The sequence below is a fragment of the Stegastes partitus genome, unplaced genomic scaffold (genome assembly GCF_000690725.1).
Source record: "Stegastes partitus isolate 25-593 unplaced genomic scaffold, Stegastes_partitus-1.0.2 Scaffold2037, whole genome shotgun sequence".
Taxonomy (NCBI): Eukaryota; Metazoa; Chordata; class Actinopteri; family Pomacentridae; genus Stegastes; species Stegastes partitus.
This window is the reverse complement of record NW_007579768.1, coordinates 52,192-69,575: the sequence shown is the minus strand read 5'-3', so window position 1 is coordinate 69,575 and position 17,384 is coordinate 52,192. Positions and strand designations below refer to the sequence as shown.

At 41.2% G+C, this 17,384-nt stretch overlaps 1 protein-coding gene across 1 annotated transcript in view; it reads right to left on the bottom strand.

The window, feature by feature from the left end:
• Positions 1 to 9,558: 9,558 nt before the first annotated feature.
• Positions 9,559 to 17,384, bottom strand: part of LOC103373644 (1-phosphatidylinositol 4,5-bisphosphate phosphodiesterase beta-1-like) — a gene marked incomplete at its 3' end in the record, with an annotated part of 58,916 nt that continues 51,090 nt past the window's right edge. Inside the window, exon 3 of the mRNA XM_008303576.1 lies at positions 9,559 to 9,627. Coding sequence (XP_008301798.1) covers positions 9,559 to 9,627 — 69 coding nt within the window. The remainder of the gene's footprint in view (positions 9,628 to 17,384) is intronic.

The following is a 17,384-nucleotide window of genomic DNA, read 5'->3' as shown; positions in this document are numbered from 1 at the left end:
TGGCGGCCGCTTCCTCTCACCTCACAATAAAAGTCAGGAGGAACAAATGGCTCCGGAGGAAATGAACGTCGCAGCCTCGGTTGTGCTGCAGACTTAAGCCGATTCATTACAGTTTTATTCGCCATCCAGACAACAAGGAAATGCAGAGAAATTAAATGTATTAGAAGAATTAAATGTTGCTGCCGATGTAGAGCACAGAAACTGTCCATCACTCCAAATTACTCGCATCATTCATTTGGTATTTTAACTGCATCCTTTAGCGTCCATGATTATGTTTTCCAGTCGGAAGTTAAGAGAGATTTCCATGTGTTTCTCTGCTGATAACAGCGAGTCAGCGCAGACTGTCCACCTTTGTAAACTATCTCCCTTCACAAGACTCCAGACATCAATTTGTTCCCCTCTGTGTTGATTCTGATTACCCCCTTTTTGCAAAAGCCTCCACAAGCAGACACGGTGTGCATGTGTGAAATTTACCAATACTACAACCAAAAAATTCTATTTTCGGTTCAGCTGCTCTGCCTGTGTGCAGCCAAGTGAGTCTCTACAGCCATCTGCTACACTCACTCAGGCAGCACACTGGAAGAAATGAGTCTGAGCATTTGTAAATGTAATAAAATTGATTTTAAAGTAATAATAATTAGAACTTTAGTTTGTAACTTTACATGAATTTAGCTTTGGACATAATTATTTAACCACTGTGACCTTTTTATTTTGCCTTATTCTTGGAGGAACATACTGTCTTCTTGTTCATATCTCTTCTTTTAGGGATTGTTGAGTGATAATTTGGTTTGAATCATCTTTGACATTAATTACACAGCTTGTGCACAAAACAACGGTGACTCAAAAATATTTTTAGTCATCTGGTGTGCTGACACTTTTACAGTTTTGTCACATTAGTAAACATTATTTGAACTACTATAAGACCATAAGCTAGGTATTCTAGAGGATGCTGTAACTATTTAAACAATTTGGTAAAAATCCAACAAACTTTGAACTATCAATGTTCAAAACCTGTTGTGTAGAATTTGTAAAGAAACCAACAAGTTTTCTAAAAATCATTTCCAAAGCTGTATATCTAGCTTTGAATTGATCTGCATTTGTTCGAAACACAAGAAATGATGCATCTTTTCCTCAACAAAGACTATTTACATAAGCCGATATTTTCCATATTTCCAATATTTTCCCCTGAGGAATGAAACTTTTCTGTTCCATCGGTGTGTCAAACAGCTTCAACCATGAGCAGTGTTGTGCAAGTTACTGAAAATGTGTCATTCGTTACAGCAACTAGTTGCTTCTGTCCAAAGTGATAGAATTATTTTACCAATCGCTGCTTATGAAAGTATTTAGCTCGTAGGAAAAGCAGCTTTTGCATTGCATTTAAAAGCCTGCTTCAATTCTCTTTTATGCACATGTACACTGGCTACATTATTGTAGTTTTGCTGTGACACTCGTGGGACAACTGTCAAAGCTAAAACTTTCTCCAGTTAAAAGATGAGCTGCAGACACTGAAGCGATGGCTGCTCTACGCCCACATACAAAGAGCTGCAAAAGTCTAACCAAGTTGTGATAAATACTTTTTCCACAGTCTGTGAAAGAGAGAGGGAGGCCTTTACCTTGGATAAAAGTTTTTATTGAAAGAAAAAAAAAACTGTCAAACAAAATTGAAGGAGCTGTCGAAGCTCCCTCCAAGGTTTCTCACAAAACTTTGATTATATAAAGCCAAAGGTGTGAAAGCGCTGTTGAGGTTTTCAGAAAGGTCCAGTCGAGCAAACTTAATGAGCTCGGGCATATTTTCATCAAGAGTGTCAAACTTTAAATCTATACAAGTTATAATATCCTTCAAGCAATCCAGCAAGAGCTGCAGTGAGTCTTTGCTTTTTATTTGACTGTCCAGATAGATTTGTGTATCTTCAATGAAACAATGAAAAGGAACGGATCTCAAAAATAGAGTCCAAGTTCAGCATGAAATTAACATTGTCAGATATCTGTCAGGTATGACTTGATCCTTTTGGTGCCGACACACTGTTCAAGACCAGTCTTGCTTGATCTGCATAATAATTTGATGCAAAAATGACCATACATTTTTAAATTAGATCGTTTTTATCAGTGTACTACGTTGGTATAATCATGTGCACAGCACGTATGGGTGAGCCACGCTATCCTCACGCCTTCTTCGACACACGCAGCAAAAATAATCACGGGTACGTGTCGGAGTCAGGCTGGGATAAGATAAGCATATTGAATTATCAGACCACATTCAGTCTGCACATTCTGCCCTCCCACGGTGCAGCAGTGGCTGTGCTTGATGTCTTTCTTTGTTATATATATATTACAAAAAAAATTGGAAAGACCTGAGAATGAAGTCTGCCGCACAGAACACTAAATCATTAAGGTTTTTCCATTTTCAGGATGTATGTTACAGCCTGAACTACAGGCAGGTCATTTCACAGACGGATATTTGTTTGGCTGTCAAAGAGAAAGAGAGAGAGCGCGCATGTGATTTTGTCTGTCAGACACCTACTATAAGCAGCATGGTGAGATGCTGATTACATTTTCGGCCTCAATGCAGACAGAAGAACAGTTGGAGAAAGCAGAAAGACGGAGGGAACCATACAAGATGCCCCTTGCATTGTGGAAGGAGGCAAAATGGAGAATAGAAGTGACCTGAAGATGGTTATTTAAAAGTTAGTTGTGTAGTAAAGTGTACATAAAAGCTTGGAGATGTGATTAGCTGCTTGGCTGGTGCTGAGGAGAGGGAACATGCTGTGCAGGAACAAGCTATGTGCTGATTTAATAAAGAGACAATATGAATGGATGTTTTGGAACAGTGGGGCCTGCAACAGCGAGCAGAGGCTTTAACACATGTAAAACAATAAAACAGACTTATTTAAAGAACACAAGTTGATGTCTATTTAGACTTTCTTCTATGTCTATTCCCTCCATATGTATAGAATGTCCTTGCTGCTACAAATTTATGAAAAAAAAGCAAGCAGATAAACTAAGTTTTTTTTCTTTCTTTTGTTTTGTTTTTCCACCTCTACAACTTGAGTAGTGTTTGCCATCGTGCTATTCTCAAATGTCAAGATTTTGCTTATTTGAATTTGGCCACCATCCCCATCAAATTAAAGCCCTTGTGGAGTGATGCACTGCTCCAAGTGCTCCTGTAACGTCTGCAATGCTCCCATTGCGTAAACATGTCAAGCACCATCTGCGATGGGCTCTGAATCTCCTAATCTGTGCCAAAACAGCGACTCTTTAGCTTGTAGTGCATCGAGGGGGAAAAGAAGGAGTTATAGCTGCCAAATCTACCAAGCATGGCAGGTAGGAAGTAATTACTGTGTTGTTCTAGCCAAAGAAAACAGTTGTGAACGTGCACACTATACGATAAGAGCGGCCACATGCAGTTGAGGTCATCGGAACTGAATAAACTTACTTTGATAAGATTACAATGTAGAAAGGAAGGCTGTTCTGCCATTCTTTATACAGCATGGGACAAAAATACTACCAGATAATACCAAAAAGCGTAGGTACACAAAGTAAAAGTCAAATCAAATCCAATGCTTCTGGTTGGACTGTGTTTTAGGACTATAAGCTGTTCTTCGGCATGCAGAAGTTGGAAACCACAAGTGTACTATATACTGTAAGTTTCCAGGTTGACTGATTGGCTGATTGGCTGTGACGTTATGTGGACTGTTATTTTGACACCTTAAGTTTAGCACTTTGGACGTCACCATGTTGGTCTTTTGAAACATGACATGACAAGACCTCGATATGGCAGCTTGTAAGTCAGAACTTAGCTAAACTGCTCGATCATCAGCTTGCCTCTAAATTGGAAAACAGTTAACAAAATGTACATCATGTTGCACTGAAGGAGACTTAAAACTAGTGATTGAGACCATAAATTGATAAGGAAAGTGTTCACTGAGTGACAAATCAAGTGAGATGTTTGTTCATTTTCACATTGACTTCTATACAGTCTTTGGAACTAGAAGATTGGCCCCCTGCTGGTCATCAAAAGAATGCAGGTTCAAGGCACTTCCAAATTGGCTTCATTTTTCAGATTTGTCCCTGTTTTACATAACTTTCATGTGAAGGAGCCACTTCGAAAATAAAATAGATACCTGTCAGGGTAAAGGCGGCTGTGGCTCAGGTGATAGAGCAGTTGTCCTCTAATCGTAAGGTTGACGGTTTGATCCCCCGCCCCTCCACAGTCGAAGTGTCCTTGGGCAAGACACTGAACCTGATGTTGCTCCCAATGGCAGGCAGCACCTTGCATGGCAGCTCTGTCACCATTGGTGTATGAATGTGTGTGTGAATGGGCCACCATAGCTTCAATGCTTTGATAAATACAAAATAATGGGGGGAAATAACTGAATTCCTTTTTGCTTTACTGAAGGTGACATGAAACTACAGATTGAGACCATAAACCGATGAAGAAAATGTTTACTGAGGTGACAAATCAAAGGAGAAGTTGGGTGATGTTCTCATAGACTTCCATACAATCAGGATTGTCCCCCTGCTGGCCATGAGAAAGAATTCAGGTTCAAGGCACTTACAAATTGGCTTCATTTTTCAGATTTGGAGGCCAAGTCCCTCTTTGATATACCATCTATGTGGAGGAGCAACTTGCACAATTAAATAGATACCTACTTCCTTCCAGCCATAGTTTCAGCACTATGATTAATACAGAAACGAGTAAAAAATAACTGAATTTCAAACTGTTTTTGTTAGCCTTTATGCCCTCTATCTTCTGCACGGCACTCGGCAAATCAGCCAGCTATTTGTGAGTGTGGGTGATCATTAGCGGTGTGCTTTGCTCACCAGACCTAAGGGTGTGTGATTTATTTCTAGAGCCACCCGTCAAACAAAGGTTGCCTCTTGTCATACTGACAAGCGGCCAATCCAATCAGCCTGAATGATGACGGGGTGGACACATGCTAATTAGCTCCAGCAACCATGAGCATGGCCAAACAAAGGATGGCGTTGCGGCCGTGCTTTGTTATCCTGTGTGGGATTTGTGTCCATGCAGCTGCAAATGTACACGATGTACAAATGATAGTGAGAGAGAGCTCCTCTCTATGAAATGTATTTATGTTGTGTGTGTCCTCACTCAGGGAACGTATGAATCATAACCGAGTAGCTGGAGCCCGTGGGCAGGGTGGCGTAAGTTCATCAGAGGTCAGACAAGCTGCCCACACACTGCGACGAGCCAACGAACACAGCATCGTGCTCCAAATCTTAATGACGTACGGGCAGAAAATTCCGATGCCGCTCAAAGACAATGCAGAGTAACTTGAGCTCAAGTAGAAACAAGAGCTCGACAGGGACGAGCGAAAAGCAGCCTTTACCATCTGGAGCCCATTTCAAGCCCAGTCTGCTGAGCGTGATTGTATCTGAGGCTGACAATATTCAGCAGAGACGCACGACTCTCGAGTAGCACAATGAAAGCACTCCTGAAGCTTTTTAGCGACATGTCATCAGGAGTCCAACTTTTCATCTCGCCTTGGTGAGCGTGTTGGTTTCCTGCAATTTGCATGAATGAATGAATGCCACTTGGGGAGACCTTGAGCGAGAGCAGAAGGAGCAGTACGAGCTCTAAAGAGTGGAGAGCATATAAATATACAAGCAACAGAGAGAAGGACGGCACAGTAAAAATAGGAGCTTTCTGAGTGCTTTGACTTGCAGAGTGTAAAGTATAAAATTGAGATGTTGAAAGAAAAAAGGAATTCCTCTCTCTCTACTCACTTCCTCTTTTCACTTTTTAATGCAGCCGTGAACAGAAGGCACTGACACTTCCCTAATATTGATCAGATTCAATGATTTTCCCTGGAAGGCAGCGTTGTTAACCATTCAGATATTTGTTCCTTTGCTGTGACTGACTCTATGTGGTATTTTTGGCACTCAGTCTCACCATGATATGAAAGACTTCTGCCTCATATTGGGCTGGGCGACATAAGACGAAAATCTATCACGATCAAGCACACTCACATTCACACCTACGGACAATTTAGAATCACCAATAAACCTCAACATGTTTATGGACTGAGGGAGGAAGCCGGAGAACCCGGAGAGAACCCACGCTGCATGGAGAGAACATGCAAACTCCACGCAGAAAGATCCTGGGTGTCCTAACTGGGATGCAAACCAGTGAGGTGACGGTGCTAACCACTGATCCACCTTGCAGCCCATAAATATTAATATCTATTTATTTTTGGGGGGATTTTATTAGACAGGGCAGAGAGAGAGACAGGAAAGTGGGGATAGAAGAATGGGGGAAGGACCCGCAGCAAAGGCCCATGGGTGGGAGTCGAACCCATGACTGCTGCATCGGGGACTATAGTCCCTATACACGGGACGCCAGCTCAACCAGGTGAGCTCTAGCTATCTATTTTTAGCTATTTTTATTAGAACCCCATCAGAATAAAGTTTGAATTTGAATTTAACCGTATTAGCCTGTTAGTCAAGGTCCAAAGGTTGATCATTTTAGTGTGAACACACAAATAAAAAATACACATTTAAACAAATCTACGCACATACATATAAATAAATAAGGATAAAGGAATGTTTTGGACCACAGAGGCCATCTCCCAAAGGCAACCAATGGTTCCTGTCAGCCACAGCTTCCACCAGGGGAGATCTGCGGGCTCGGCTGGATGAATCGAGACGCCCAGGCGGCCGCAGACTATCGTGCCTCGGGAGACCTGCACGGAAACCACGAGGAGACCGACGGAGGGCGAAGGAGCTTCATTATGAAAGCTGTTTATGAGCCAGCGAGGTGCTAACTTGGGGTTTGTTCGTGCAACTGAACTAAGTGATTCTATGTGTTCTCACTGCAGATAGTCAGTACATATCACTATTACTTTAATGTGCCTACTATTGTCAACTTATTTATGTCTAAATAATCCACCGTCTTCTTCAACAAGCTTGTTTGAGTGGAAAAAAATCTTTGGTGCATTTCTGTGCTCAGAGAGGCACAGGAGATTCTGAATTATACAACAAGCATCCTGAATTTTGAATGTGAAGTGTTGCCATCAGGCAGAAAGTGTAAACTAAAGTGGCACGAGAATTCTTTCATCCCATCCACCATCAAGATATCAGAGGACTCTATGACTTCATTGGGTTTCATACATTGTGACATTTTAATTAGTGTCTACAATAAGGCTTTATTATATCGATGTATTTTATCAATCTATTTTTCCATTACCTCTTATTTTAAAGAGTCACTTATTTGACTGCACTGATTTTTTAATTAGTTTTTATTACCTAACAAACTGCTGGTCGATTATCTCTGGTTTATTATTAACTGTAGGTACTGTCAATATGACATTAGGCATGTTTTTTTATTATCTAAATGCTTGCATGTACATGGATTATGAAGCTGCCGTCAAGAGTGAAGTATAATGCTGTAGCACAAGATCCATAGGCTGTTTTTTTTCCCTGCTTGAAGGTTCTAGGACGGCCTGAACCTTTGTGTACGTTCCACTATAGAACCTCTTCAGGGCTGTTTTGGGGGAGAAGAAAGCATCTTTAGACTAAACTCAGAGAGGACAAGGAGTGGCATTTTTCTGTCCTCTCAAAGTCTTCGTCTAGTTGCCGCCTTCTCCTCTCTAACATCGCCGCCACCAACGTAAAATTTGCAAACATAACAAGCTTCTGCTGCTTTGCGTGATCATAGAACTGGAGCTTCGTCCGATCGCTGCATTTTGTCGCTGCTTCGGTGAGTGCAGTAAAGCCTTAATCATTTTTGACAAGATTCCTAAAAAGTGTGAAGGAGAAACGCTTTGTGCCATGAACAGTGCCGTCCACTTAGAGCAGCTGCTGACTGCTATAATCGCTGCTTCACCACTCACATCTTCTTTGACCTGTCGCCTTGCCTTTTTTCTTTCTCCTTGCCTTCCTCTTACGACCACGGTCTCTTCATCATCCCCCCCCTCCCTCTTTCCTTTCCTTCCGTCCTTCCTCTCCTCATCTCATCAGCTCCTCAGACACTGTGTCTCACTGGTGCTCCCATTACAATGCCCAGGGTGCATCACCACTCCATCTCCCAGTAATGGATTTCCAATGCTTCGACCATCTTGCCTGTCACGTGGCCATGTCTCCTCCCTGGGTAGCATCACTCTGTAAGCTGTTTAGAAATGCATGAATCCTCCCTGTGTTATTGTACTCATTCCGTCATTACTCACTCCCCAGACAGAGCAGCGGTGCACGACCCCCACTCGCTTCTTCTGCTGCACTGTCGCTTCTATTGCATCTCATCGCAAGACCGACTCCATCCAAAAAGCTATTTCGTCCTGAGTCACAATGCAGGGATGTATAATAAAACCCTCGAGAAGAATGCAGGTTATTGTTCTGATCGCCGTGCAAAATTAAATGCAAGAACTGAGTTTGGCTTTTTAACAGCGCCAGAATGAAACTCTTTGACAGTTGTCTGCCAGATTTTTTAAAAAATGTGTACACACATTTGTCCTTCATTGCTCACAATCAGCAGCATTTTAATTAGCTGTGAAATGGCAATTTGGATACCCTGGACTGGCGCACTTTCCTGGGAAACCATCCATGTGCTGTTACTGCAGGGTCTGAATGCAAATCATGTTTGTCAATCTTGTCGGTGTCACGTTATCTTTGCTTCCTCGCTTTTGTCTTCGAATCGCTGTTGAAAAACTAAATTGTTTGCGATTGTGATGGCATTTCATCGGATCAATCAATCAATCAATCAATCAATCACACAACATCACACAGAAACATCACTTTTGTACGCCACATCACTCTACAGGTTTTAAAATGTGCAAAAGTAAATCCTTTGCCTTCATCAAACAAAAAAAATCTCCTCTCCTCTGTGGATCTGGGAGGCCGTTGGTGATTCAGCTGCCACCAACAGTCAAGTGACAAAAAATTTGAGGGCTTTTCAGCTGGATTGGGCTGAACTGCAGGCTGTGTTCACACAAAACAGATGAGTGAAATAAAAAGTATGAAAACAAATTACTCTGTACTTCTAGTCATGGTTGTGTTGTGTCCATGGAGGTTCAGAACTTTATATTGCTTTGAAAAATGAGTTCACAGTGAATAAAAATGTGACAGGAGCAAAAAAAACCAACAACAATGCCCTAAAAAAGTGCTTAATATTTTAGCATTTTGACTTTTTATATTTATTATATTATAGAAGCTGATCTTACAAGTGTGTTATGTCTTCATTGGTTGATTTTAGTATCTCATATTTGTTTCATGTCTTTTTTAAGAGTTGATTTTACACATTTTTTTATCATGTTTTCTGTTTTGTTCATATTTTTATTCTTGCACGTTGCTCAACTCTTTGTTTTAAAACGTGCTGTATGAATAAACTTAATTTGATTCGAATATTAATCATTACATCCACTTGAACCAATTTGAGTCCAATCCATAGCAGGATTCTTTGCTAAACGGATTCATGGTCAGGCTCATACCCACACATGGCTTTTATTTATGTGCAAAAACAAACACTAATAAAGTGCATTATCACCCAAAAAATGCACCCCTTATTCCTTTCAGTGCATCGCTCTAAATTTGTGAATTTCGTCTTACCTTTGGTGTTTTGGTGCACTTTCCATTTCTGGCATCTTTTATGTACGCTATATCCAGCAGGTCTGTATCCTGTAAACAAGAAGGAGCAGAGGCAGTGTTAATTTAAGGCTTCAAAGACTCGTTATGACAAAAAAGACATTTAATGCGCGTGGAAGTCACTCGGATTCAAGGTGACAGGATGCATTTAAGGGACCTTTTCCATTATCAAACCTGTCACCTGTGGCTGATGTGTGTCTGTGTGTGTGTGTGTGTCTAAACAGCCCTATGTGCTGAAGGACACGCATTAGCCTCAATTTCGGATGTCGCATGGGAGTCATTCAGGGCAGACAGATGCAGCCCCAGTGACATTCAGTGCTGAAAAAAAGTGTCAAATGAGGGCAAAAGTGGAACGTTCCCATATTGACAGATGAGTCGGCTAAATGAGTGGCTCCCACACAAACACTCAACTGCTTTTTGGAGAATTTCCTCATAAAAGCGGATAAGGGACTAGGGAAACACACCAGAAAACAAAAAATGTACTGTTTGTAATGATGGATAATTCGGGCCGTAGTGTCCAGGTGGATCGGTCAATGGTTGGTCAATATGCTTTTATCCAAACATTGGTCAGACAACAGCCAATGTTACCTTCATAAGGCACCACATCAATAGCCTTTCAGGATTAAACGATTATTTTTGGCTACCTGTGAACACCCCTACATTATCACAACTTTGAATGGTAAATGGTAAGTGGTCTGCTATATATAGCGCTTTTCTATCTTAGCGGTACTCAAAGAGCTTTACAATGTTTTCTCAATTTCCCATTCACACACACACATGCATACACCAATGGCGACAGAGCTGCTATGCAAGGCGCTAACCTTGGCCTTCACTGGGAGCAACTTTGGGTTCAGTGTCTTGCCCAACAACAGTTCGACTGTGGAGGGAGATCGAACCACCAACCTTGCAATTAGAGGACAACCTACTCTACCATCTCAGCCACAGCCGCTGCAACTGAGCCAACCCAATGAAGAACGCTATGTCTAACTTATTTAACATTAGTAAAAGTTTACTTCAAGTGGGCTAAAAACTAACTAACACCATGTGAAGGAAATTGTTGGTGTGGCTGCATTTTATTTGAATGGACCGCCACTGTGGCGCCATGGAAATCTCAAGTTTGGCATTTGGTCATTGTCTCATTGCTCTTTTAAAACTAAACGGTCAAAGGGATGGTGGATCTGACTCTGAATTTGTGGACACTGTATATACAGTAGCGACAGTTAGCTCCACCTTAAAGCATACCCTGCCTTATTGTCTATTTTAATCTAAATGCTACTATAATTTACAAAAAGAGCACCAAGCTGTATTAAAGGAGGCTTGAAACTAGGGATTGAGACCATAAACTCATTAAGAAAACATTTGTTCAGGTAACAAATTAAGTGAGAAGTAGGGTCATTTTCTCACAGACTTCTATAAAATCAGATTTCTTTTTGCAACCAGGGGAGTCGCCCCCTGATGTCCATTAGAACGAATGCAAATTGGCTTCACTATTCCGACAGGGAGGCTAAGTCCATCTTTTATATACAGCCGGTGGTGTAAACTTTGTAAACATCAATTTGCATACAACAACAACAACCAACCTGCCCTATCATCTAAAAACAGTTGCTAACTCATCTGGGTTACATTCCTCAATAATTCATGTGCAGGGATCACTAGTTGATATCGTTCTATTTTCAGAAACGAATGTGGGCAGCTGTTCTTATCATCATAGTATAAAACAACCAGCTGCAACTTATTTAAAATGTTGTAAATACTAGCTTTTGGTGTTTATTTACACATAATTTAGGGTAGTAAGGCTAGCATGTTGAGAGCTCTCAGTGTACTGACGATTATGTGCAATTTTTTCCTCCCCCAAACATGAACTGATTGGGTAAAGAGAAAGTACAATTTTAGTCAACAAACATTTCCTTTGGTTCACTACAGCCCTGCAGATAATGTCATCAGCTGCATCCTACCGCTGGAATCACTGCTGGCAGGGCAAGAAGGAGATTAGATGCAAAACACTTCACACATACACAATGTTCCGCTGCTGCTCGGCCATAACACCTTGGACTCAGCTGTGTGATGACAGTCAACTGGCAAAGAGACACTACATGGCACCCTCGTGAAGTCAGCCTTACATATCGGCATTATGAGCAAACCAAACACTGATGCGATGCTCTCTGTAGCGGCATTTTAACTCATCACCGCGGCTCTGAACAGAAGCTGTGGCCCTATTGTTCATTCATAAAAAATACAGCAGAGAGGGAAGCCATGTCGCAGCTCCCTGTTCCATCTAACAGCTCCGACGTCACATCGCTCTATTGTAATCCAGGGGCAAAGTGGGACAGCATTCAAAACAGGAGTGCTGAAATATTGACACCATAAAACACTGACAACAATGAACTCTCCTTCCTTGTTCTCAGTTTACGGAAGCCTTTTTGTTGAATTAAAACAAAAAAACATGTGATTTCATAGTAATTCCTGGTGATCTAAACTTAGCTCTGCCTCTATCGAGCCGACCAACTGTAGGAAAGACACCTGTGTCCATCTATAAAAAGGATACACACCACACATACAATATGCATCCATCAACTCAGCTGTCTCCGTTCATGCATTCATCAATCCATCGACCAGCTCTGCTTCAAGCCTTTTTGCAAACCTATTGTCCCGTAAAGTGCCTGTAATGTGTTCAGCAATAGATATAAGCGAAACGCAGGAGCACAGGAGGCCCTTCCTCCGGTCACCACAACCCTTATCAGTCTGGATTATCTCACTCGCCATCTCTCTGAGAGGGAGCCAGGACATGAGGTGGAAAATTAACCAGAGTGAACTGTGTGTCCACTCAGCATTATCTGCGGAGACAAGAGGCGACTGGGGCTTGACTCAATCTCTAACGGCGATATCTGACCATCTCGGAACTATGAGGTTGGTGGAAAATTGCAACTGGCCATTCTTTGTTATCTACAAACACATACCGACCTCAGGGAACCTCCTCTAGGACTACTTTGCATTTATATCAGAGTTTTCTAAAAAGGGTTTTGTTGATGCAAATTCTACTAGTTGTAATAGTTGAAATGTGCAGTTTATTTTTTACCTGTTGTCATAATAGACGTCAGTGTGATTTTTTTCAGGTTTTACACTCTGACAATGTAATTGTTAAAAAAAAAAAAAAGGTATTCCTCAGGGTTCCAACTTTGGGCCTCTTCTTTTTTTTTTTCAATAGTTTTATTAGCGACTTATCTCAGACCTGCTCAAATTGTCTTGTTCGCCTTTATGCTGATGATACTGTTATTTCCGCTTCCAACCCAAATACAGTAGATACAATACAAACTTGCAAAATACTGCTTTTTTCCTGTAATCTGAATATCATTTTTGTTGATGGGTCACCCCTTTTGAATGGTAATTACTTTGGATATGCTTGACTTTGAACTCATCTGGAACTCTTTTACACCCCCTGAAATAACGTCACTTATTTATAATGCTGAATGCTTCACATTCCAAGTAAGAAAAACAATAATTTCTCAGGAGATACTACATATTATTGATTATGCTAACAGTATCTATCACAGTACTTGTGACACATATCTTAGACCCTTTAATGTTGTACGTTATTCTCTCTGTAGGTTTGTTTTGAGGTTTCCATGTATAATTCACTATTGTTTCATGCATTAATCACTTAAATCTAGATGGGAATTTCAATGGGTAACACTTCACTTTCAAATGAGTTTATTTATACGGCCTCTCTTACATAAAACAGCTTCTGGCTCCTTGTACATCTTCATATCCACTCAGACATACGCAATATCCCTTCTTCATTGTCCCTTGAATTTTCAGAGGTCGGCTGCAGGTCGTTCCAATACAAAGCTCCATCTGACTGGATAATCTTCCTCTGTTTCTAAGATCTATGAACTCTTTCTGCTGCTTCGGGTCATTTTTCCTTTTATTCATCTTAAAGCAAGCTATCTATGCTTTAAATTTGCATCCACTTTATTTTTATTTAGTTTATTTGTGCTATAAACACTCAGAACTAAAACTACCTCAGATGCTCTTCATGCTGATGTAATTAATTTATGATTTTGGTCTTTGCAACTGATCTCTTCCTTTACAACAACTGAGGTCTGGGCGTAGTGGATGGGAGAAGGGAAGCGAGCCGTGTATATTTGTTATATATAATTTGTTGTATAATGATGTGTTTGCATGCTTTTTGAGGACCCCATTGAAAACAAGACGCTACATCTCAGGAGGGTTGTCTTTTAATAAATTCAGATTTGGCTCTCAAGATGCAATGATGATAATACTTTTCACTTTTTGCCCCTTGATAGAAATTGAAAACCCATTTTGCTTTTCATTGTAATAGCACATTCAACCCAGGTGCAGCTGAGCAAGAAAACAACTAAATCCAAACTTTTGGCAGCAACATTAAACACTTGAATATTTAAATTTTAAAAATTCACCACTTTCCTGCAGTGGACACACAGCTGCTGTCTGTCTCCAGATAATATGTGTAAATTAAAGTACTCTATTCTACTGCTATATTCCACGAGGACAAGTTATTCCCTTTCTGCTATGTGCATAACATCAATTAGACTGTCCCTGTTTGCACAGAGCGAGAGCCTCTGAGTCAAAGGTTAACGCCTACATCGGCTCTGGAAACGTCTGCCTTTGAAGTCTCTTTAGAGAGATGGAGCTCCACATGTGGGCCTGGAGGAACAGTGGGGCTTCAGGAAGTAGCTCGCTGATGGGGTTCTTTTTTTGTGCCCTCTGGCTCTGCACAGTTAGCGCAGCTCTGAGCTAGTTACCCGTCATCAGTTAACCTATAGAGACGACTCATTAAAGGTAAAGCAAACTGACTGTATGGGTGACAAGCTGCTCGCGCTGCGTGACGATATCTTTGTGTGCAGCCATTAAAAGAAGAAAAGACCTCAGTCAGCATTTGCTACCGTGTGCAGAGGCTTACTCATTATGCAGATGTAAATAAAATCTGATGCCAATGACATTTTATTAATACTGAGTTGGATTTATAATTGCAAAAGCTGCACAGTAAGCTAATTAAAGCACTTTCGTTCAGCCGAGCCGGTCGGCCATTATTTCTCCTGTTTTATTCCTCCCATTTATTTCCTATGACATATGTTCTTTATCTATTCATCTCTTTATTTGTCACTCTCACTCCGTCTCTCTCCGTCTGAGCATTTCTGTGTGTCTCAAAACAGTGAGCACGGATCCAAAGCCTATTAGGATCCACGGCACGTCCAGGAAGCAAGCAGGGCCAGCGGGAGAGAAACTACAGAAATTAATGAACATGCTTAACCTGCAGTGGCCCTGGGCCCTGTTTACTGCGCCTGGTTGTCTCCGCTGTGAAGCTACTGTTCACGCGACATGCGCAACATGCTGCCTTCCTTTTAAAATGAAGCACATTCCCAGTAGAAAGTACAGATGGCGTTTCTTAAATGACACTTTGCAGGAAATTCATCACTGGTCTGCGAGCCGTTTTGCTGTCTGCCTCAGGCACTTTGTAACGTACTGTATCTGCCATGTTTGCATGTTAGACCTTTTAATTATCATTTAACCCTCTGAAACCCAAAAGGGAAGGCATGCTATCTGTGAAAAATTACACCATTTATCAGAGCCAGAAACTGCGAAAACTTAAAGCATCAAGAGATTTTCAACTTTCTGAGACTCCTTGAATTAATCATTTGCTACATGCAGTTCAGTCAGAAGAACTGTCCAAATTCAAGTTTGAAACCATGATATTTCATTCCATGTCTCATTGATAAATTCGCCAAAAAATAAAACAAAAAACCCCAAAATTTTGTCCTTCCCGGTGCACCTGGGAAGCCACGACTGGCTCAGCTGTGACAAACGGTAACGTGACAAAAATGCAGCGAGTATTCGGCTGAACTGCAGGCTGTGTTCACACAAGTAGAGAAACAAATTGGCGAGACTGAGAGGAAAATAAAAACACACCTTCTCAATAAAATAAATGCAGCATGGCTCAAAACCAGTAAACAGAGGAGCGTGCTGTCAGCAGGTTTCTGGAGGATACAGTCAGCATGGTGAAATATGTGTCGAGAGCTGATTCCCAGAGTAGAGCTAAAACATAAAAATGCTTAGATTGTAACAGTTGCAAAGAAAATGTAAGTAATAAAATATAGCTAATATGTAGAGTCACCATGTTTCAAGTGTTGGTAAAACCTGTGGAAAGATGTACCACACAAAAGCTGTTTTGGAGTTCCTACTTCTAACCATGTTTTCATAGAGGTGCAGGACTTTATATTGCAGTGAAAAATAAACCCTTAATGAGTAAAAATATCACAGGAGCAAAAAAGAAAAAAAAACACCCAGAAACTGTTTGGGGTTCAGGAGGCAAACCTGAATAAAATTGAGCTCAGGTGTAAGAAAGCACGATACACAATATTTGACTTGAGGCAAAAAGAAAACCCAAAAAAAATCTGCTACGAGGTTCTTTGAATTAAAGTCTTTCCAGAGTATCTGCTGTAGAAAGACCAGGCTGGGTGGCTGGATAACAAAGCATTCTGTTGCCCTTTGAAGCAACAAGCTTTCACAAGCTTTCTACCTTTACCGGTAGAAGCAACGGAGGGATGTGCCGACGGGGGGAATAAAAGGGAGAGAAGGTTAGAGCAACATGGGATGGAAGGTAGAGACGGGGATAAGTGGAAGACGGACAATGACAGGTTACGGTAGCTTGCTCATTTACCACCAGCGTGCTCGACAGCCTCCGGGTTCAAAATGGATGTGAGCTCCACAGGGCTCGGGGCTTCTGCTGAGCAACGGAAAGCAAAGAAAGTGAGGGAGGGACAGGGGAATACGCACCAAGAAAATGAAGGTTGAGGCAGGACTGTGCTGTACCAGCAAACACTACCTGTGATGGATCGTATTCATGCTGTTCTTTATAACAATAATATGAACGTACAACAGTATAAATTGATCTATTTAAATAATGCCAAAGCACAACGAAAGACATAAACGAGATCATCAATCCGCTAACAAGCATTTAACGGTTAATTCCATCGCGTCATGTTTCATCTGCCCGTGTCTTGAATCAAGTTGCCGGCCAGTCAGATGTGGTTTGTTTGCAGGTCTGTTTATTGTAAGAATAACATGTCAGGGTGGTCCCTCACACCTTTATGTCATCTCACAGACCAAAATAATTCCTCTCATAAATAGAGTATATATACCAGCACTGTAAAAGCCTTGACTCTTCTCCCTTGCAGACAGTTGTGGAAACCACAGAGGTATAGTTGTAATTATAGCACTTTCTAGTGTGTTCGTGGGTACACTGTAGATTTCCAAGCATGCACACCACTGGCCTGGTAGCATAGGGGCTGTATGGATACGAATTTGAGCTGCACTTGGACATCTACAGACATCTCCCAGACTTGGGAAGATGACAAAATTACTTGCAAACCTCTTTTACTGATCTGAAAGGTAAAAAACTGTCTCTAAAAGCTTGAGGAAGATCTGGGAAAGGGCTGCCATGATGAGTTGGCACAATCAATGATGTTAATGCCAAAAATGTGTCAGTGTCCATATTTTAAATGTAAGTGGTGTGGTGTTATGGTGTTACATTTTTAAATTCCTTGCGTCAAGTGATTTTCTTCCGTTTCACTGTGTAATTGTTGGGTCATGATGTCGGCCATGTTTGGCTTCAGTCATTGGTCAGGTTCAGACAACTGCGGCGGGGGCAACATCTGCCTCCAGAGTAACAGCTTCGTAAGGCCCAAGGCTTCAAAAGAATGGAAGAAAGTAAATTGTCACATCGCAAAAAGGTGGTTTGTGCAGAGTTTTAA